This window comes from Mobula hypostoma, chromosome 17, assembly GCF_963921235.1.
Source record: "Mobula hypostoma chromosome 17, sMobHyp1.1, whole genome shotgun sequence".
NCBI classification, from domain to species: Eukaryota; Metazoa; Chordata; class Chondrichthyes; order Myliobatiformes; family Myliobatidae; genus Mobula; species Mobula hypostoma.
Window position 1 is genome coordinate 69102034 of NC_086113.1, and position 24522 is coordinate 69126555.

The 24522-nt window shown below is 40.7% G+C and overlaps 1 protein-coding gene across 2 annotated transcripts in view; it reads right to left on the reverse strand.

Moving 5' to 3' along the window:
* Window positions 1-24522, reverse strand: part of ctnnb1 (catenin (cadherin-associated protein), beta 1) — a 41364-nt gene that overhangs the window by 13330 nt on the left and 3512 nt on the right. For both annotated transcript variants that reach the window (XM_063070095.1, XM_063070094.1), the window contains exons 2-3: window positions 2876-2929; window positions 196-423 (exon numbers count right to left, since the gene is read on the reverse strand). In XM_063070095.1, the coding sequence (XP_062926165.1) occupies window positions 196-423; window positions 2876-2888 (241 nt within the window). In that variant the 5' untranslated portion in view covers window positions 2889-2929. The remainder of the gene's footprint in view (window positions 1-195; window positions 424-2875; window positions 2930-24522) is intronic.

Consider the following 24522-nt stretch of genomic DNA (forward strand, 5'->3'; position numbering starts at 1 on the left):
CTTGTGAAACAGCTAAATGTAACTATGAATCACTATTTCAACCAGTACTAACTAAGTGAAAATTATGGAGTCATTCCACTGCACCATGGAACATCTGAAGAACAAGACAATTAATTATTTCAATTCACTGGAATCTAATTCTGTATCACTGACTATAGCAGTAGCACTTAAAAACATTTGAGGAATCATACTTACCAGTTACTTGTTCTGGTGTGAAGGACTGGGAGAAACCCTGCTCCCATTCATACAGCACGTGACTGGTATCCACTTCCTCCTCTTCTGGATTACCCTTGCCACTTAGTGAAGGAGCAGTAGTCGTGGCCCCAGAATGGATGCCTGAATCCAAATATGACTGCTGCTGCCAGTGACTGACTTGGGCTTTACGATCTGGTTCCATGGCCATATCCAGTTCCATCAAATCAGCTGTTGCCCAAAGTAGAAAAAAGTGAAGATTTTATTTACAATGCATTGTTACTTAATGTACCTCAGTATAATTAGCTCAGAGTATCTCCAGAAATGTCAGCACTTCATGGATCTATGTACAATTAGTCCCAACAAACCAGGACAAATTGTTGGTCCTCCCTTCATTATGCATACTACCATGGGTGCAATACCTACAAACCAGCAAACCGATCGGCACAATGACAACATGCGGATCTACCTCAAAACCTCAACATATTACCAGGGGGCTTATCTGACTTTCAGACTTCAATAAACGTATTTCTACGTCATAAGGTTAGATGAACAATTAACTAAAATTAACTTAACTTAGTCTTATTAACTAAAGCCAGATCTTTAGGGACTGGAAAGGGTAGCGAATGATGAAACAATCATAAAATGGAGGTGCACATTACCATTACTGGACGATGGGAAGCTGACACAGATGGCGCGTGGGGCTGATCATCCATCTCATCAAAGGACACAACCAGATAGAGAGGCCAAGTGGCTGACTTCTGCTCCAATGTTCTAAAAGTATAAGTTCTGCTGGTTCAGACCAAAACCCCTTCCCCCATCCCGCACCAACGTGCCAGCTGTCAGCCAAGTATTCATGCTGTTATGCCCCACACTTGACTCACCAAGCTCACAAACCTCCCACTCACCCAAAACTTATTGTCTCCATTCCCCACTTTAGTCAACACAGTGGCATTGCCAGTAATGCAGCTTTTCACACACCTCCAGCAACTTCAGTTCAATCCTGACCACCGGTACCTTCGAGTTTGTACTCAGTAGCATGAGTGTATGTAAACTGCATTGACAGAAGCAACTTAAAAAAAAATCCACAACCTGTGACCAGCTGGTTTCCCGGTATGCTCTAGTTTCCTCCCACATCCTAAAGACATGATGGTTGCTAACCTACTCCTAACCCTGGAGAACCTGGGGCTGGTGTCGGGGGGGGGGGGGGCAGACATCTGAATTATGAATTCAGTGGAATTGATCATATTACTGAACCTATTATAGATTCAATGAGCTGAACTGCTCTTTTTACAGTTGTAAAATACAATGAAACTGCATTTCATAGTTTCTAATGGAGCAATTACAAATTACCACCCATTTGTCTCAGCTCTCCCAGCCCTTGAAGCCTTAGAGGCTCACCCACTGACAGCATATAGGCATAGTATATCAATACAAGTGAATCTACTTAAAGCAACTGAAATCCTGAAAAATTACATACTCTGGAACTGAATTATCTCTAATCAGAGAAACCTAACATTTTGACTAACAAACAGCTTTCATGCCAAAATCAGGGGCATATGTATATGTAAATTGATTGACAGAAACTCCTTTTTTTAAAAAAATCAATAATCCTACCTAGCTTTCCAGGCAACAAGTGGCACACAGATGATCCAGGCAGCAGCAGTCAGTACGCAGAATTAACCAGTCCAGCAAGCAAAAATATGTAAATGTATCAAACCTCCAACTGACTGATTTTAATTGTATAATTGTTGAAGAAACGGAAAGGTTGCAAAGAGACTTGGTTAGTTTAGCAGAGTGGGCAAAGAAATGGCAGATGAGATACAATGTTGAGAAATGTACAGTTGTACATTTCGGAAGAAGAAATAATCAGACAGATTATCATTTAGATGGGGAGAAAATTCAAAAATCGCAAGTGCAAAGGGACTTGGGGGTCCTCGTGCAGGATACCCTAAAGGTTAACCACCAGGTTGGATCAGCAGTAAGGAAAGCGAATGCTATGTTGGCATTCATTTTAAGAGGAATAGCTTGCAGGAGTAAGGAGGTGTTGATGAGGCTCTATGGGGCACTGGTAAGACCTCATTTGGAATACTGTGTGCAGTTTTGGGTCCCCTATCTTAGAAGGGATGTTCTGATGTTGGAGAGAGTTCATAGAAGATTTACAAGGATGATTCTTGGAATACAGGGGCTAACATATGAGGAGCGTTTGTCGGCTCTTAGACTGTATTCATTAGAGTATAGAAGAATGAGAGGGGATCTCATCGAAACATTTCGAATGTTGAAAGGGTTGGACAGAGTAGATGTGGAAAGGCTGTTTCCCTTGGTGGGTGAGTCCAGGAGAAGAGGACACAGTCTTAGAATTTGAAGGTATCCATTTAAAACAGAGATGAGGAGAAATTTTTTCAGCCAGAGGGTCGTGGATTTGTGGAATTCATTGCCACATACAGCTGTGGAGGCCCAATCATTGAGGGTGTTTAAGGAGGAGATTGATAGGTATCTAATTAGTCAGAGTATCAAGGGATATGGGGAAAAAGCTGGAAATTGGAACTAGATGGGAGAATAGTTCAGCTCATGGTGGAGTGGCAGAGCAGACTTGATGGGCCAAATGGCCCACTTCTGCTCTTTTGTCTTGTGATCTTGTGAAATCAAGATATGGGGCACAAGAAGCCAAGAAATTCTGTACCTGATGTAGTCATCTCTTCAGCTCAATTCAGCCTTAGCCTTTTACTTCCAATCCCTGAAATACAAAAACAACAGAATAACTACCAATTACAAGTAGAGAATACATGTACACCAATGATCAGTGGAGCCCAACTTTAATCTTTGCCAGGACTCAGAACAGGATTCAAGGAACCATTGAGAATCACTTGTCCTGCAATCCAAACAAATTCACCTTGTTGCATTCAACACACTCAGCCTGGCCTTGGGTGACGTCTGAGCATTTTTGCCATCACCATGTGGCTGTCCTCAATGCTCTGGTTTCTTCCTACATCCCAAAGACATGACTGAGGAACTCAGCAGGCCAGGCACCATCTATGGAAAGGAGTAAACAGTAGATGTTTCGGGCCGAGACCGTTCATCAGAACACATCTCATTGCATTAGCAGCAGTTATGACTTTGGACAAGTATATGAAAAACACCCTAGACCACCTCAACAAGACTATGGGCAAAATATAAAATTCAATATTGCCGCAGTATATAATGTATCCTCATTAAAATTTAAGTGATAGCCCATCACTTCTACACAATTCTCCTGATTTGATAGATTATGTTATATACCAAAATATTAAAGCATAGCGAACAGATAATCAAAATTGTGGTAAATAAATGCTTGCTTGGAGGTTTAATATCTGCTAAACAGTTTACACTAGCCTTTACCGGTTTTATAAATGATATCATTTTTGTACATTGACAAATTATAGTTCTGATAGAATTATTATACTGACATTTGTCACATTTTAACACAAAGCAAAATCCGAAGCAGCATTTGTGAACGCCCCCAACATAGAAAGGCCAATAAAAGTCCATAGATATATACAAATGAATCCAAAATAGTCTCCGTGGAGTAGGGTTTTACTCACGGGTACACAGTTGGCAAGGTAAGTGCATTCTTTGAATGATAAAAATTGTATTTTTATTATAACATGCCCTTAATGCAAAATTTTTTTCCAAGTAAAAAAAACAGGATTTTTTTCTACAAAAACTAGACTCAGGAGACTGTATGAAAAGTCTCCAATTTTTGTAACCTCCAACATTCTCAAGCCCCACATAAACTTAAGACTCAAGTTAACTATTTGATCTCTCAATAAATGCTGCCTGGTCCACTGTATATACAACATCATTTCTGTTTTTGTACTTTCACCATCTGCATTTATTTTTGCTTCAAACGAACCATTCCATTAGAACGCCATGAAAAAAACAAAACTTGGGAGAAAACAAAAGAACTGCTTACATTATTCAAAATAATGACCAGAATTTATTAAGTTTGACTAATGTTATGAACCAAATTAAACTGCACTACCAGTTCAAATGAAGGCCTTTAGGATCACCAAGACATAAAAGATATGCAGTTGACTTCAAGGTGTACCATCAGTTTAAAAGAAGGGTACATGGCATGCTCTATAATTTAGTAATTGAAATACACAGAAATACCTCAAATATGCTGATCATTAACTACCCATTTACACTGACTCCAAATAGAAGCTGTCATTTCAAAACGGCTATTCAATGGACCGCCTGTAAATTAAAAATGAACTGTAACCCTCAATCTACCTGTTTTTTTGCACCATGTCTACCTGCACTATACGTTTCCTGCAACGAACACTAGATTGTGCAGTACTTCCCCATTTTACTAAGTTAATTAAGTTCTTCAATCCACCCATACAGATAATTTCATATCAAGTTTTTCTTCTATATAATAAACCAATTCCAATATTAATCTTTACTCCACCCACATTCTCAATTCTCCTAGATTCTACCACCCACATTTAAGGGCAATTTACAATTGCCATTAACCAGCAGTCATGCCTTTGGGATGTAGGAAGAAACCAGAGCATCGAGGACAGCCACATGGTGATGGCAAGAATGCTCGGAATTCACCCAAGGCCAGGAATGAACCTGGGCACAGGTGCTGAAAGACATTATTGCCCTGTTCTCAGCAGCACTGTCGTCTCCCCACCCCCCCCCCCATTAACAGTCTATATCACAATGTTTTGAAGTCTGAAATGATTTTAATAAATCGATTTTGAAGCAGGTTTTAGTATTAGTTTTTACATGAAGGGGAGTGAGAAGAATCACCAGGTTGACTAATTATGGGGAGAAACTGAATAGGCTGTATGTGGTTCAAAGGGAACCCTGATAATGGAAGACAGTAGATGGTGAAAGTATTTTCCCTTATGGTTGGGGTATCAGAAACAAGAGGCATCATCATAAGGTGAGAGGTGAAAATTTAAATATACACAATTACAGTCGACCTTCACTAATCTGACTACCTGTAATCTGGTTCCTTTGATAATCCAGCACAGATTTCAAATTTTCCGCGCAACTGTAATGTCAAATTTCCCAGCCCATCGTACCAATCTGCTGACAATTGTTTTGGTTGTGCTAGATCTAATCACGTGTTGGTGCGCTCTTGTAAGCACAGACAGGCGATTCCTGCATTAATAACATTTTCGTGAGGCGCGGCCGCCCAGTACCCGCCCACCTGCCAGCAGTCGGCACTGCCCTCTGGCGTCGCCCGATGGGCACTCTGTTCTCTTCTGCCTACGACTTCAGATCAGACCCGCTAAATTTAAGCATATTACTAAGCGGAGGAAAAGAAACTAACAAGGATTCCCTCAGTGACTGCAAGTGAAGAGAGAAGAGCCCAGTGCCGAATCCCCAGCTGCCTGGCAGTCGTGTGAAGTGTGGCGTATAGAAGACCTCCTTTCTCCAACTTCTGCTCACCCAGATGTGTTGCCACCAACATCAACAGTTTTTGGAGAAACTGTTGTGCCAGTTTCAGCACCAGTTCCTGATGCTTCACTCATTTTTCAAGATGAAGACGTTGATGATCCTGACAACCCCACACTTGCAGACATGTAACTTTGCCTGAAGGTATATTAAACGTCTTACTTTAGAAGTGCTCAACTGTTCTGTACAAGTTAATTCCTGTACATTTACCTGCACCCTTTATTTTATCTGTGCCTGTACAGTATATTACTTCACTAAAATTTCACTTGCTACTCATTTAATATTTCTGTTTCATTATCTAACTTGTACTGATTTACATGATAATTTAATGGTATGATGAGGCAGTTAGCTGTTGCTTAATGTGATCCTCCTGTAATTTGACATTTCCACTAGTCCAACCTCCTCAGGTCCCAATGGTGCCGGATTATAGACGGTCGACCTGTACTACACTTAGGCCTGTTAGACAAACAAATAGGCAAGGCAAAAATGTCAGCATTTACATTGCGGGTCAAAGGCCTTTACTGTGCTGTACAGCTATGACTAAGATTATCACTACAACCAGTGGTAATTCTATACTGCACACGCCATAAACGTAATACTCTGGAAAATATCACCAAGCTATCCTTTTCACATAAGTATTCTGCTTCAGTTCATGACTTGGAAAAATACACACCTATGGAAGGGAAATTCAAACACAAACTAATCGAATTCTCTAACGAGCCAATTTAGTAATAAATTTGACAACACAAGTCTTTTCACCTAATGAACAATCGTGTCAATCTGATAAACCCATCACTAATCAATCTGCAACTGATCAAGGTATCAGTCTGGTGGAAACTGCTTCAAATAATTTTATTCGTAATCTAAAGAAGCTGGTAACTTGAAACGCATACAGATTTCATCACCAGGCACAGAGGTCAAATATTTGACTTCCTCAAACATTGAGTCTGCAAATGTGATCCTGTCTAGGTCGAGGAGGGAACAACTCCTCTGGTGTTTTACAAAATTTTGTTATCCTACTTAAAACTCACAAACTTCTGTTCAGGATGTGCAAATGGAAGGATATATAACAGAACAGTACAGGCCCTTCAGCCATGAATTCTGTATCAAAAATGTGATGACAGTTCAAACTGATCCAATTTGCCTACCATGATCTATATATTCCTCCATTCTGACAGTTCATTTGCCTAACCAAACACATGAAATGTCAAGGATCAGCTTTATTCACCATATAGATTTACAACTATCAGCAATTTGCTGGTGTGTTGGTGTGACATGCAACAAAATACAGCATTCAGCAACGATAAAAAAAGTGTTTTAAAAAAAGTTAAAGGAAAGATACAGAATAAAATGTGCATAAATAAATAACAGCATGTATTTGATATGTAAACAATATTGTTCTGTTTCTAACATCTTCCTGGCATCCACATTCCAGGCTTGCTTCAAAAGTCAATTTTAAATTTTATCCCTGAACATGTAGCACCTTTATTCCTTCTACCAAAGTGTGTAACTATACTATATTTTAACCTGTACTATAATCCACCTGCCACTTGTTTCCCCATTCTCCCAATATATCCAAGTCCTTCTGCAGACACCCTGCTTCTTCAACACTATCTACTCCTTCATCTACCCCTATCTACCCCTTGTATCGTCTGCAAACTTGACCACAAAGCCATTAATTCTGTCATCTAAATTGTTGGAACTTGTCACTGACAGCTAGCCAGAATAGGCCCCTTTATTGACACTGCCTCCTGCCAGTCGGCCCATCTTCAATAAATCCTGCTATCTTTCCTGTAATTTGTACTAATAGAATTTAACAAATGCAAAAGACACTTGTATTTTATATTTTTAGTCACTCAACACTGTATGGCAATAAGATTTGGATTCAGGCCACCACATCAATTGGATTGGCAGTATCTCTCCCTAGGAAGCAAGTGCATTCATGACTGTCGTGCTAAGCACAGCTCAAACTTCAACTAATGACTTGCACTGTTGTTGGCAGTATCCCACATGACAATGAAGGATTAGAGATGTTAGCTAGATCAGCTAGTCGAGACCAACAATACACGGTCAACCTCAGCAAACCAAGGAACCGCTTACATCTTCAGGAAGGCGAAATCAGGAGAACACTCAACAATCTTTCGAATGGTCAGCAGTGGAAAGGATGAACTTTGAGCTCCTCAATGTGAACATTTCAAGAGATCTCTCATTGGCCCAATACATTGATGCAATGAAGGCAGCACACTAGCAAGCTCTACCTAATGACAGAATAATTGAGGAAAGCATTCTGACTGGAGGCTCCAATGCACAATATCACAAGAGGCCATAGAGGGTGTAGACTTCATCACAGGCACAACCCTCCCCACCTCAAGCTGACAATATTCATCACCAAGGACCCTCACCATCTCTTCTCACTAACACCACCGAGGAGCCTCAAGACCAACTTTCAGTTTAGGAACAAATTTTTTCCTCTCATGCCCATGAACACTACCTTTTTTTGCACTAATATTGTTGTAATTTCTAGATTTTTATGGCTCAACTCTGTACTGTTCTCACAAGACTATTTCAGCATGTCAGTGATTATAAATCTGATTCTGAGCTTCATTTCCATCGCTGCTTTCTATGCAAACTGGATGACTCAAAGCAAATCAGAAAAGGTTAAATACAACAGTAGGCAATGAAAGTAAATATTGAAACTACAAACGTACATGCATATCTGACTAAAACCAGTACAGTGGTCACCTTTTGGTGTCCTTTCCACTTACTAGCAGCTCAACACCAGCTACATGTCTATCACTCTGGTGTTTAAATTTACGAAAACATTTTTAGAAGTGGGTGGTGGGGAGGGGTATTCGGTCTCAGAAGTGGGGAAGGGGAATGAGCGGAGGGTGTAGTGCAAGAGAAATAGAATTCACTGGTTTTTATAGAGCAATTACATCACACAGGAAGGCACTGGTCTGTCATATCTATATTGGCTTGAGGCAACAACAATCAGGCTAGCCAGATTTCCTGCCCTCTCCCTATTCCCATGCAAATTATTTCCTCTCAGGTTCTCAACCAGCTCCACTTTGTATGGTACAATGCTATCTGCCTCCACTACCATTACTGGCAGTGTAAGTGTAGTTATAAATTAAGTTTTGACCCAAAGTACAGAGTTTCAAAACTTCGAAGTTTTGAAATTGCTTGTCTATTTGTTACACCAGTTAAAACATAGCCATCATCCAAATGCACATTTTCACTGCTCCACGTATCTATGCATATAGTGATACCATTTTCCAATTGATTCAAATAGCCAATGAAAATGTCTAACCAGCAGGCATACTTCAGCAGAGACAAGTCCCCAGGAAGAACATGTTACTGGGATAGTGAGCCTGGGTGAGCAGTGTTTCAATAGCATGCACATTTGACTAAAGCCCAATTTATACTTCTGCATCAAATGTACGCTGTAGCCTACCGCACACCTCTCCCAAAATGTAACAACTCGTCGCAGCAACGCAGACCGCAACGACTGTGATTGGTCCGTTTGGTAGCATCGCATTTCCGGTTGCTGCTGCTTCTCCGCCATTTCAGAACTGAGAGAGAAGAACTCTTGTTCAACATTTATTAGCTCCAACTCCAACATGATGCGCTCAGTTTCAATCGCCATTGTTTGGAGTACAGGAAGAAACTCAACACAGTGGCGTAGAAACCCCACCGCCAACTAGCGTTTTGGCGGCGAATTGCAGAGCAACGCAGACACACCAACGCACATGTATAAATGCTCACAACGGCGTAGGCCACTTGTGTAGGCTACCACACAGTCCGTACGCACAAGTATAAATCAGCCTTAATCTGTCAGACAGCATCAGGACTACAAATGGCTTCGATATCTGCATTAAGGAGGAAAACAAGAGGCAGAATTCCCTCATACCTGCTGTCAAAACATCACGAGCAGGATCACCATCAAAATAACTTAATTGATGCTTTTAGCTAGATTATCAAACTGCCACACTTTGTTTACATGCTAAATGTAAGAAGAATTCTGCAGATTGATTTAAGAAGCACCAGATGATAGTGCCAAACCAGTCATACTTTATTCTACAAGTCAGCCATGATCGAGCGGGAACGTCAGGCTGGACAGTTGAATGCTCCTCTTGGGGATGTGGGAAAAGCAGGAATCTCTGACGCCCGATGACTTAACCTGAAGTTCGAACACTCTGCGTTAAGGAATTGGCGCTGAAACTGAATGAACTTCAGATCATTCGGGAGGCTGAGGGGGTGATAATTATGAATTTTACATTGACAGGCATGAAAAACTGTTTGATCTCTCCAAATTCTCCAACATGTGATTTCTATACAGACGGGTCAAGCTCAAAATACCTGAAAGTAGAAGAACCAAGCCTAATAAGCATTTGAAAGTATGCATGGCTTACTTGACTTAAGTCGATATAAATTCCCAAATCAGCACATACTTCTATCACAACTTATTACCAGCTATTACTAATTCAGTCAGATCTGCTTTAACATGGCAGTTCCTGTTATCTGACATTTAAAAGGTAATCATGTTTAGATCTTAAAATCAGTTTCACCCCCAGTTTTGAATTCCACTGCAAAAATCTCTCCACACCCTTATTAATCACCATCCACAACTTCAATGTACAGATTTAATTTCACATGGGTTACTCACTCAGCAACAAATGCTATACAACCATTCAAAATTATCAACTGGACATTAATCATAATTTTTCAGTGAAGTAATACACTCAACTCAATCAACAGACAGATTCAAAATAAATGCAAAATAAAGATTACTGCAAGACTGAGTAATCATTTTGTTATGCATGTGTTCTCCCAAAAGGAAATGGCACAATAGTCTCAGATGCTGATTAGTCATGAGGGCAGACAGAAACCTTTATTCATTCTGTCACGGATATGACTTCACTGCCAAGTCAGGTATTTATTGCCCTTAATTGCAATGAACCCAGGTTTTATGCTATTTGTTAAACCTAACAATATACTTGACAATTAAGAGCCAAAGATATTAAGCATTCGTTCTCTTAACATTCCCTTATTGTCAGCAACACTGCCATGATAATCAACATACCTACATTTCAGCACTACAAACATGAAAAAAGGTAACACAAGTTTGATTCATTAGAAGAAATGAACACTGCTCTACAATAACATATACACCATAGCTAAGTTTTCTATTTTGTCTCCAGAACATGAACCCCAATATATATCCCAAAGTAGTACTCTAAAGACAAGATGATGCAACCATGGCTGTTAAGGAAAATCAAAAACATTAAAGCAAAAGAGGGGGCAAGAGAGAAAAAATTAGTTGTAAGTTACAGGATTGGGAAACATTTAAAATCCAACACAAGGTAACTAAAAATGCCATGAGAGAAAAGATGAAATTTGAAGGTAAGCTTCCCAACAATATCAAAGAGGATTATCAATTTTTTAAATATATGGATAAAGAGTAAAGAGAGGCGACAGTAGATATCAGACCACTGGAGAGGTCATATTGGTGGACAAGGAAATGGCAAATGAACTGAATAAGTATATTGCATCTGTCTTCAGTGTGGAAGACACTAGCTGTATGCTAGAATTTTGAGAGTGTCAAGGGTAGAAGTGAGTGCAGTTGCTATTACTAGGGAGAATATGCTTGGAAACTGAAGGGTCTGAAAGAGATGAGTCACCTGGGCCAGACTGTATACACCCAGGGTTCTGAAAGAGATAGCTGAAGAGATTGTGGAGGCATTAGTAATAATCTTTCAAGAATCAAGATTCTGGAATGATTCCAGAGGATAGGAAAATTGCAAATGAAAGGAAGGCAGAAGAAAGAAAATTATAGGCCAGTTAGCCTGACCTCAGTGGTTGGGAAAATGATAAGAGTCGATTGTTAAGGATGTGGTTTCAGGGTACTTAGGAGGCACGTGGTATAATAGGCCAAAGTTATCATGGATTCCTGAAGGGAAAATCTTGCCTGACAACTTTTGTTAGAATTTTTTAAAGAAATATCAAGCAGCATAGACAAAGGAGAATCAGTGGATGTTGTGCATTTGGATTTTCAGAAAGCATCTGACATGGTGGCACATGAGACTGCTTAACAAGATATGAGCCCATGGTACTAATGGAAAGATATCATCATGGATAGAACACTGACTGATTGGCAAGTTCGAGAGTATCAGGGGGCAGAAGTGAGTGCATTTGCTAATACTAGGGAGAAAGTGCTTGGGAAGCTGAAAAGTCCAAGTCACCTAAACTAGGTGGGACTACAACCCTTCGTTCTGAAACAGGCAGTTGAAGAGATTGTGAAGACATTAGTAATGATCTTTCATTCATGGTTCCAGAAAACAGGAAAATTGCAAATGTCACTCCGCTCTTCAAGGGAGGGAGAAAAAAAGAAATTATAGGCCAGTGGTGTTGACTGTTAAGAATGAGGTCGCAGTACTTTAAGGTACTTGAGAAAATAGGCCAAAATCAGCTTGGTTTCTTTAAAGGAAAACTTATCCTGACAAATCTGTTTGAATTCTTTCAGGAAACAAACAACATAAGACAAATGAGAAATGGTGGATGTTGTGTTCTTGGATTTTTAAGACTGCCTTTGACAAGGTGCTGCACATGAAGACTCTTAACATAAAAGCCAGTGGAATTGCAGGAAAGAAACTAGCATAGATAGGGGGATTGGTTGATTGACAGGAGGCAAAGAGTGGGACTAAAGGGAGCCTTTTCTGGTTGGCTGCCAATGACTACTGGTGTTCTACAGTGGTCAGCACTGGAACTGCTTCTTTTTACATATGACGATGATTTGGGTGATGGAATTGATGGCTCTGTGGCCAAGTTTGAAGACAATACAAAGATAGGTAAGGGAGGAAGTGTTGAGGAAACAGAGGCTGTAAAAGGACTTATCCCCTGCTCTACTTGCTTTATAATTATGACGTGTGGCGAAGCACTGCTCCAATGTAATATTCAAATTTGCTGATACCACCTATTTCTATTCCTTCTATTTTCAGGTATTTGCTGAATGATGCCATAACCTCTCAATGTCAGCAAGACCAAGAAACTGATTACAGACCTCAGGAGGTCAATGAGACAGATCTGATTGGAGAGTTTAGCAGCTTTAAATTCCAAGGTGTTATTTCAGAGGACCTGCCCTGAGCCAGCACGCAAGTGCTATTATGAAGAAAGCACAGTAGCACCTCTACTTCCTTAGGAGTTTGTGAAGATTTGGCATGACATTTAAAACTTGACTAATTTCTATAGATGTGCAGTGGACAGTATATTGACTGGCTACATCACAATCTGGTATGGAAACACCAATGCCTTTGAATGGAAAATCCCACAAAAATTAGCAGAAATGCCACAAGTCCAACATGAGTAAAGTCCTCCCCACCATTGAACACATCTCACAGGAAAGCAGCATCCATCATAAGGGACCCCCACAACCCAGGACAGGCTTTTTCCTGATGGCAGGAATGAGAAGAGAAGGAACAAGAGTCTCAGGATTCACACCACCAGGTTCAGGATCAGTTACTGCCCCTCAACCTTCAGTCTCTTGAATCAAAGGGGATAACTTCACTCAATTTCACGCCCCATCACTGGAATGTTCCCACAACCAATGGCCCCCCTTTCAAAGATTCTTCATCTTATGTTTTGATATGGCTTATTTATTGTTTCTTGTTGCATTTAAACAGTTTGTTTCTTCCTGCACTTTGGCTGAATGTCCCAGTTAGGCAGTCTTTCATTGATTCTGATAATAGTTATTATTTTAGTAATTTGAGCATACCCACAGGAAGATGAATCTCAAGGTTATATATGGGAACATATATGTACTTTGATAATAAAATTTACTTGGAATTTAGAACAAGAGGAAATGCATTGAAACCTACCAAATGTTGAAAGGCCTAAATAGAGTGGATGTAGAGAGGATGTTTCCAATGGGGAAGAGTCTAGGACCAGAGGACATACCCTCAGAATAGAGGGACATCCATTTAGAACAAAGATGAGGAATTTGGCCTGGTCATTGGGTATATTTAAGGCAGAGGTTGATCCCTTTGGTACAGGGAAGATGGTTAATTTGAAGCATGTGGGGACAGCAGTCTGGAGAGTGAAGTGTTGAAGATGCCAGTGAAGACAGTGAGCTGGTGTGCACACTCCGAGTACAGTACTCAGCCTGGGATCTTGTCTGACCTGGCTACCTTATGAGAGGGGGGCTGACTCGGCAGAGCCCTCCTTGTATCTGCTGCTGTCACACACAAGGGCTGCTCACCTGGGTGGAGCTATACTGCACGGCTGGCATGGCGCTGCATGCTTCGAAGCATGCATAAAAGCCGTTAGAGCTTCAGGGAGGGAGACATCACTGGTACAGTTTCCGCTGTTTTCCTCTGCGTAGTCAGTAATGCATAAAATGGTAAATAGGTTACTTTAGAGTAAAATACTAGAGGCTTGAGAATACAAACTCTATTTTTAAAAAGCACCATAGAATAGTGTATACATAAATCTTCATAATGTGAATTCTAGTTAGAGCACAGAATCAAATTAATAAAACAAACTATAAGGCCAGTACAAATTCAGTTACAGATTAGAAATGTAATTTAGGAACTAAGGATTTTAAGAATGGGATGTACAATTTTAATTGTATTGCCTAAAATTACATTAGCATTTTTGGCTGTCCCAAAGCACCCTAGTAGTTACAAAGTCAGGCAACAATTTGAGACAGGCAGTTAACATTATAGGTTGATCACTATCTGAAGTTTTCAACAGGAAACTTACACTTCTCTTTGTAAAATCTCAAGACCATTTCGAACATTTTTGTTATTTCAGATTTCTACTACCTGGAAAATTACTTTTGAAAAAACAATTAACTTATTTCAGCTACAATATCTGTGCTAGGCTATGAAACTCCACCATCAACGCCAAAGCAAGAATTTCCAATCCTATTCTTAAAATAACTAACTAATTGAACCATGAATTTTGGCAATTGTTACAAATGAAAAATGCATCTCATTACAGCCAGAATTTTCTTTTGAAGTCAAATTTCCAGTAAATCAACTAGTAGCAATTAGTTTGAATCCTGAGTCTATACCAGCACTCCTGCTCTTGCCCCCACCCCCTCTTACAAAGTGAAGCATGCCACAAAGCAAGGCAGATCTCCAAAAACCCTGGAGTGCTGAGAACAAAAGCTGACAACCAACAGCAAAAGAACTCTTCAACAGGCTGCCTCATCCCCCAGCTTACAGATAGGCGTGCTACTAAAAAAGCTCCATAAAAGGGAAACAGTTAAAAATTCCAAAAAGGTAAAAAGAATGTGTAGAATTATTTACTAAGTCCTACAACTGAACGCTAGATAAGCATTAAAAAATTTGAATTCAGTGGGAATTATTTGCGTTCCCCTCAAAAAACAATGGTCAAAACTATTTAAAAACCACAGGAACAATTAAGAGCTCAGAATCTTAAAAGGCTGTTAAGTGGAGACTCTTTGCGTGCAGCTCTGATGGCAATCAAATATTCCTAACCGTGTCATGAATGCAGTTCCCAGTTAAGAAAAAGGAGGTGCAGAAGGCATGCTGGGATGCAGGAACGATTGAAACACAGTGCCTTTAGACCCCCACTCCCAACTAGTCTGAAAAATAAAATTGAAGACCTAGCAATATTGCAGTACCACAGGGATGTCAGGGAGTGTTGAATGCTTCACGGAAACACAACCCATTTTGCAGGCAATGCTGCAGCCTGAAGGGTTCACCGTTCACCACAAAGACTGAACAGCTGAACCTTCAAAATTAGAGGTGGACTCTACAATGGATTAATTCATCCTGCTGCACAAACATGGTGGTTGTGTCTATTCTGCTCACCCGACCTGGAACATCTACCTGTCATAGCTGTCAAGTGACATCCATTTTATCTGCCAAGTTTTCCATCATCATCCTGGTAGTGGTGTACACTGCACCTCTGTCCAACTTCGGGCAGGAACCGGAGGACCTGAGCACTGTGATCAGTAGTCACAAAACAGTACACATGATGCCTCCTCTATCATTGCAGTGCATTTCAATCAGGCCCGCTTGAAGAATTCTCGAAACAACTATCACCAACATACCAGATGTGGAACCAGAGGAGCCTATACGCTTGACCACTGTTTTACCACAATCAACAACACTTACCGTGCCACCCTACACTCACACTTTGTGAAGTTCAGTCACCTAGCTGCACTTCTATTGCTGGTGTACAGAAAGACTACGCACCAGTGGCAAAGACCAAGAGGTGTGATCATGAGAGGCAGAGGAGCACTTAAGGGACTGCTTTGAGCCAGTGAACTAGTCAATATTCAGGGATTCATCTTCAAATCTGAAATAATATGCCGTACTTCAAGACCTGTGTGGGTGGATGTGTGCCTTTGTGAACATACCCAAACCAAAAGCTGTGGATGATTCATAGTCTGCAGAGGGCTTGATCTCAAAGTTCAAAGTATAATTATCAGATTACATACACGTCATCACATACAACCCTGAGATTCTTTTTCTGTGGGCATACTTAGCAAATCTGTAGAACAGAAACTACACTGTAAACAAATTGTGCAAAAGCAGATACAAATAGCAATAACAAGACTGCTTAAACAGATCAGTTATCCTTTTTTGTTCAAGAGTCTGATGGTTGAGGGTAGTAACTGTTCTTGAACCTGGCGGTGTGAGTCCTGAGGCACCTGTACCTTCTACCTGATGCCAGCAGCAAAAGAAAAGAGCATGATCTGGTGGTGAGGATCTCTGATGATGGATGCTTCTTTTCTACAGTACAGACCACAGTTGATCATTTTAAAGAGCAAAGAAACAATTCCAACTGATGATAGAGACTGAATTAAGAGGATTCTTGTCAGCTCTGCCAGGGTTTGCAGAATATTACCTCTTATAAGGCAAAATCTAATATGAATGGGTGTGATGCTTCGATCCCAGATAAGCTCAATGCCTTTTATGCATGTATTGAAAGGCAGAATAAAACTACACCTGTGTGAATCCCTCTAACATCTGGTGATTCTGATGTCTATCTTGGAGAGTGACTGCAAAATATCTTTCAGAGGGAGAGCCCTGGTGATTTATCTGGTAGGGTACTGAAAACCTGCACCAACTGGTGGGAGTGTGCAAGAACATCTTCAATCTTACTGCTGCAGTTGGAGAATCCTACCTGCTTTAAAAGGGCAACAATCATATTCATGCCCAAGCAGAGTAGCATGAACTGCCTTAACCATTGTCCAGTTGTGTGATGAAGTACTTTGAGAGTTTGCCCATGAACAGAATCAATTCCTCCCTAAGCAAGGACCTGGACCTACTACAATTTGCTTATCACAATAGGTCTGGTCTAAAACACTGACCCGCCACTCTGCTTTGTACCACCCAGACAACAGCAATACCAACGTCAGGCTGGTTACTGATTACAGCTCAGGGGTCAACATACCTCAGTTCTAATCAACAAGCTCCAAAATCTGGACTTCGGTTCTTCCCTCAACAACTGGATCCTTAGTCCTCGTGAGGCCACAGTCAGTGCAGATCAGAAATAGCATCTCCACTTAAAGGACGGGTGTTGCGCTCTACACCCACGACTGTGAGACTAGTCACAGCTCAAACACCATTTACAAATTTGCCAATGGCACTGCTATTGCTGGTAGAATTTCAGATGGTGACGAGGCAGCATACAGGAGTGGGAAAGATCAGCTGGATGGTGTCACAATAACCACCCTGCACTCTGTCAGTAAGACCAAGACTGTGGACTTCAAAAGAAAGTCAAGGAAACACCCCCGCAGTTTGAGTTTCTCTGAAAATCTATCTTGAGCACAACATGTAGATGCAGTTACAAAGATGGTATGACAGCGACTGTAACTCATTAGGAGTTTGAGGAGAATTAGTACGTTACTAAAGACTCGCACACTTCTACGCAGTGTATTCTACAGGCTGCATCATCGTTTGGTTTGGAAGGACCACTGCACAGGATAAGAAAGAGCAGCAGAAAGCTGCAAACCCCGCCAGCTCCATCATGGGCACCAGCCTCCCCAGCATCCAGGACATCAAAAGGAGATGCCTCAGAAAGTTGGTACCCATCACCCAGGACATGCCCTCTTCTCGAGTCCACCATTGAGATGGTGGCACAGGAGCCTGAGGGGAACCAGAGGCTCATGAGCCAGTCCTCACTGGAGGAATCGGAGGCAGAAAGAGTCAGCAATTTTAAATTCTTCAGTGCTATCATTTCAGGGGATCTGTTTTGGGCCCAGTGCAGAACTGCACTTACAAAGAAAGCATGGCAGTGCCTCTACCTTAGAAGTTTGTGAAGATTCGCCAGGACATTGAAACTTCAACAAACTTCTATAGGTGTGTTAACACAGCAGTCCCCAACTACTGAGCCACAAAGCATGCGCTACCGGGCTGCGAGGAAACGATATGATTTGGCGATGAGTCAGCTGCTCCTTTCCTCATACTCTGTCACGCACTGTTGAACTTGAACGCACGCAAGGTCATTACCCGCGCGTCATCCATGTCAGCGCGGGAAGATCAACTCCTTGAGCTTGCATATGACGGCGTGCTGAAAAGTATGTTTGACATAACATCTCTACCAGCATTCTGGATCAAAGTTAAGGCTAAATATCCTGAGATAGCCACGAAAGCACTGAAAACGTTGCTTCCATTTCCAACATCATATCTCTGCGAAGCGGAGTTTTCTGCAATGAATGCAACGAAAACTAAATTGTGGAATAGACTGGACATAAGGAACCCCGTTCGAGTATCGCTGTCTCCCGTCACCCCTCGATGGCACTGTCTTGTTGCAGGGAAACAAGCCCAGGGCTCCCACTGATTCAGTGACATTGGTGTGTTGCAATGATTTTATATGTTCATACGGGGAAAATATGTGCTGTGTGTTTAATATCCAAACATTACTTAAAATGTTATGACGCCATTGACTTATAAATAACTTATATAACCATATAACAATTACAGCGCAGAAACAGGCGATCTCGGCCCTTCTAGTCCGTGCCGAACTCTTACTCTCACCTAGTCCCACTGACCTGCACTCAGCCCATAAGCTTCCATTCCTTTCCTGTCCATAGAGCTATCCCATTTTTCTAAATGATAATATCGAACCTGCCTCTACCACTTCTACTGGAAGTCGTTCAACACTTACTTCAAACTCCCCTGATAATTGACTTATCACTATATTCATGCGAGGAAAATATGTGCTGATTAAATTCATTAGATAAACCCTTTTAGAAACGAAATTGAGTGTATTAGCCACTTATCACCTATATTCCGGTCATGATTACCAACCCCTCCCCCCCCAGAACAGAATCGCCAAAAATGATTTGTAGAAAAAAATCAGCATGTACACACATGCGCACTGGTGCCCCCGCAAGGTTTCATGGTCATTGTAGTCTTTTTCGGGGTAAACACAAAGTATTTGACTGCTACTCTTGTCAGTTGGCAACCCCCCCCCATCGGCCGGTCTGCAAGAATACTGTCAATAATAAACCGGTCCGTGTTGCAAAAAAGGTTGGGGACCCCTGTGTTAACAGTATACTGATTGGTTGCATCATAGCCTGGTATGGAAACTCCAATGGCCTTGAATGGAAAATGGTAGTGGAAATGGCCCAATCCATCATGGGTAATGCCCTACAAGGAGCACTGTCATACAAAAGCAGCATCCACCCAGGTCATGCTCACTTCCTGTCGCTGCCATTGAGAAAAATACAGAAGCCTCAGGACTCTCACCGCCAGGTTCAGGAACAGTTATTACCCTTCAACCAGCAGGCTCTTGAACCAGGAGATAACTTTAATTGCCTCATCACTGAATTGCTTCCACAACCTATCGACTCACTTTCACGGACTCTTCCATCTCATGTTCCCAATATTTTTTTTTATTTTGTATTTGCATAGTTGTCGTCTTTTGTACTTTGGTTGTTAGTCCATCCTGTTGGGGGCGGTCTTTCATTGATTACAGTTCTCGGACTTATTATGTTCACAAGAAAATTGATCTCATGACGACATTATACTTTAATAATAAATTTACTTTGTACTCTTGTACATAACATTTTAGGGACAGCTGCCGACCCTCTGCCGTCAGTTTTCAATAAACCCATGTACACTACTTCACTACTTTTTGCTTTTCCCACTATTTAAATTTTTTTTAAAAACAGCTTTGTTTCTTTTATTATGTATTGCATTGTACTGCTGCCACAAAACAGATCTCAAGACACATGCCAGGAATATTAAACTTGATTGTGATTCTGATTCTTTGGTCCAAAAGTTACTGTCACCACAGACCAGCAATGGCAAGATTTAGAATCCTGTACAAGTTAAACCGGTACAAAAATAAATCCCAGTCACAACTGACCGATGTTTTAGTTAATCAACTTACAGTACTTTTAGTAACTGAAGCACTTCTGTGAAAATTCAGATGTATTACATTCAAAATGCTTTAGTTATAAAATAATGACTAAAGCTACTAATAAGAACAAAATGTTTTCAATGCAAAATCCTGTGTCAGTCATTTCCATATCCCCAGCCACTTTCAAATCCAATTGTATGCAAGACCAATGTATACTGTCCTGAACAATACTTACTCACTGAGTAAGTAGCAAATTAGCAGAAAACATTCAACTTGCCATTTACCATAAGATACAAGCCCTCCAGAAAACCAAGTTTGGGGGGGAAAAGGAATGCTGGTCCAAGTCACTGCAACGTGGCTAGCCCGGAAGTACTTCAGCACAAATTTCCCAAAACAAAACTATGCCAGAACCTTGTGATCGATCTCTCAGCTGAAACAAAAGTGAATGTATATTCTAAAACCACCTTCAGCAGAAAAGCATTTTGTTTCAAATCAACAAGGTTTGATTAAAAAGTTAGTAAACAACCCTGGACACAACATGGCACAAGAAATCATGAATTAGAAAGGAGAAAAATCATCCAGTTTTCCATGGCAAGTTTTACATTTTACAGAAATTCTTGACAGTACGCACTTACCACAAAAGTATGAACCAAAAAAAACATAGCATACTTAACAAGCCACATCAAATAGGAATACAGACAGATATTAGAAAATATATTCCGCATTTGTTTTCCCCTCTCTGCTTTGAAAATTAACTCAATGATCTTAGCAGCAATGATTGCTAGTCCTGTTCTAAAAATACAATCTAAACAGGTTTTTAAAAGCACGTCGCACCTATTTCCTCTCCGAATGCCAACTAAAACACTCCAGTCCTCCACGGTGCAACATAACACAGTATGATATTCAAGAGTAACTGAAGTTACACAAGTATCAGAAAAGCAATCCGCAAAATTTAAATAAACCCTCAACACATTTTGTAATTTTCCAAACATTAAATATTTTCAAGGAACCTAAGTGATGCAAACACAAAATGTAAAATAGCAAGTTACCATTAAAGGTGTCATCAAGCTAATAGAATAATAAACATAGATCAAAAAACCTTCGGCCTTGAGGTCAACTAAAATCAAACTGGGCAGAGATGCCCTGACAGATGCGCGGGATGTAAAATTATGCCAATAATACTATTTTAGATCAAGGTATTGTAATTAAGAAAATTACAAATATACCTTGGTGAATTTTGTAGTGATGGTCATAATTAAGTCAATTAAACATACTGAATCCATTTTCTAACTTCCCTTAAGGTATTTGCAGGGCACTCAGACCAGGTAAGAAATATTACAATGACTACAAACTACCCACATCCTTGAAGCCCCTATAGTGATTAGAATGTGGTATTAAAACCATTTAGGTCCAAACAATGTGCATTACTCTGCACTGTTATCTCATTACTCCTCCACACATATGGAATCCATCTTACAAACTTCAAAGGACCAGCAGTCTCTGTACACCTCACTGCAAGCGCACAACACTACATTCCTTCCAGTGTGCCATACTGATTGGATTTCCAGAACCACAACTTTAAAGGCAGTCTTCCACTGGTATTGGCACAAGTTAAACATTCTTTGAAATAAAGTAGGCATTGTAAAAAGATCAATTTTACAGCCTTAAAAAAAAGCAAAGCAGGAAGCCATTACGAAAATGAACTATGAAAGCAGTCTGGATTAACTTGAAATCTGTTCAAACGACACTAGCATGACAACTTAGACGACTGAATTCTGAAAATCAAACTGAAGTTGATCTTTAAAAATAAAGCTTGACAAAATTAATACCAAGATGACAAGATTATCAGTGAGACAGTCTGCATTTTATTAGTTCACCATGATCCCATCCCAACTGCTTACAAAATAATTATCCAGGGCTGAATTCAACTTTGAAACAGTTAATTCCCATGTACAAAGGTTTTCTTCATGATTACAAAAAATAGTGGTAAAAGTTTCAGCATGCAAAGAAACTCTGAGCCACAAAAACCATGGATTTCAGCAAGACCTTTGACCAGTTTCACAAAACAAGATGTTCAAGAGCAGAAGCCCATGAATTCAATGGGAGTGTGGAAAACTGGATCCAAAAATTAGCTCAAGCCAGGAAGCTTTTAACATTTTTGTTGGGGTTGTAAGGGGCTCAGTACTCACAGTCCATTGTTTCCCACAGTATACATTATGATTTAACTCTTAAACGGAGGAGCATAATCATGGACATTTTCAGATGATGCAAACCAGAAGACATAGGACCAAGTACAGGCCATTCAGCCCATCAAGGCTCTCCGTCATGGCCGATATATTATTGCTCTCAACGCCATTGTCCTGCCTTTTCCCCGTAACCTTTGATATTCCTACTAATTAAGAGCCTAACCAACCTCCATTTTAAATATACCCAATGTATTGGCCTCCACAGACATTTTTAACAATGAATTCCAGATTCATCAACCTCTTGGCAAAAAAAAACCTCATTTCTTTTCCAAATGGACACCCTTCTTTTCTGAGGCGGTGCCCTCTGGTCCTGGACTCCCCAACTGTAAGAAACATCATTTTCACATCCACTCTAGGCCTTTCAATATTCAATAGGCTTCAACGAGATTCCCCTCATTCTTCTAAACTTCAAATACAGGCCCAGAGTTAAACACTCCTCATACATTCACAAAATGCTAGAGGAACTCAGCAGGCCAGGCAGTGTCTACAGTCCTGCTGAAGGGTCTCGGTCTGAAACGTTGACTGCGCTCTCTCCCTCTCCCCCCCCCCCACAGATTTCCAGCATCTGCAGATTCTCTCTTGTTCGTGACTCCTCATACATTAAACCTTTCACTCCCAGGATCATTCTCATGTACCTATTCTGGACCACTACCCTTCCCCGTGGATTGTCACCTTGTCGTGGTGGAGAAGCTTGTGTGGTCCTGTGATCCCGAGAGCAATGCCGTCTGGAGCTATGCTCCTGGTAGGGTCACCCATGGCGATAAGGTCGAGGGTGAGGTCCCTGACAAAGAACAGTCCAACCAAGACCTCAACGGTGGAACAGGCGGACGAAGTTACTTCGAACTCAGCGGCTGTGAAGGCGGATGAAGGCTGCAACAAATCCATCAGCTCCAATCGTCGAGGTTTCCGTGCCATTGGAATCAGTTGGTTGATTTGTGAAGTATCGTGTGCTTCTTGGAGTGCAACATCAAGTACACGTTAAACAAATATGCGCCCAGGCGTCTTCACTCTGTGGGCCACTTCTTCAGAACAAAGACCATCATCCTCGACCGAGGAATAGCCACGACAATACCTACTACTTTCTAAATGTAAAGACTCAGACATCAGACTTCCTTTAAATCTTCCCTTTCACACCTTAAAAAACTACCCTTTCTATGCCCCTGACATACAGCTCTACAAAGTCACCCCCAGCCTTCTTTCCTCCAGTGAACACTCAATCTTCCCAATTCACCCTCCAGTCTCAGCAACAATATAATCCGCGCCTTCAGCTTAATCACATCCTTCGCATATCATGACAACCAGAAATACACAAAATACACTAAGTACAGCCAACCCAACATTTTGTACAGGTGTAACATGACATCCTAACTCTTGTACTCAATGCCACATTTCATGTCTCCTTCATTGGCATATGTAACCAAGTTCAGATTGGAGAAGCTAGAACTATTTACTTTGAAACATATCTTATTTTTGAGCGGAGAATTAATTGAGCATTATAAAATTATGAGGGGCTTGGCCAAGAAGGGCCCAGTTTCACCAGCAAAGGAACAGGCACAATGGCTTCTGTCACAAACATTATGCAACCTTCATATAGCAAAATATTCCTGTATGCTTTGTCCTCCATGGTCTCACATGCTAAGCAAATGCACATATGTTCAAGCCTGATAGCAACCAAAAAACTGGAAATACTGGATCAGTAAATGGCAAGAAAATGATTTGATTTTCTTGAGACATTTAGTTCAAGGCACCCTACCAAGGCCACTTTTTCAGATATTGAAAGGGTGGATGCTTGCAAATAGTATGTTTGTATCAATTTTTAGCTCAAAAACCAAGACTCACTTCAAAATATTTCACGGAGCTATTTTAACTACATATTCTGCTCTGTATTTCTGGCAGTTGCCATCAACCTACTTTTTGTTTATGAAAAACTGAAACAGGCATAAAGATAACTAGGCTGGAAACTATTTACATTTCATTACCTCAAAAGAGTGTTGCATTTAAATACATTACCAGGGCCATATGAAGTATCTGCCATATCCTCTCACTACAATATACTTTGGCCAATCATTCCCGAAGTTTTGTAGCATAAAACCTGAAGCACACACAAGCCATTCCAAGTCTTCTATACCTGTTTATTTAGCTTCCGCTCAACTGCTTCTCAGCAGTTTATTTCAATTATTACATGTTCCAATGAGGTCCATTTTTGCAGAGAAAGATTTGATCAAATTGCAGACGCTAAGTCTGGTACTAACCAGGATTACATATGAATGTCTACCTATCAATCCACCAA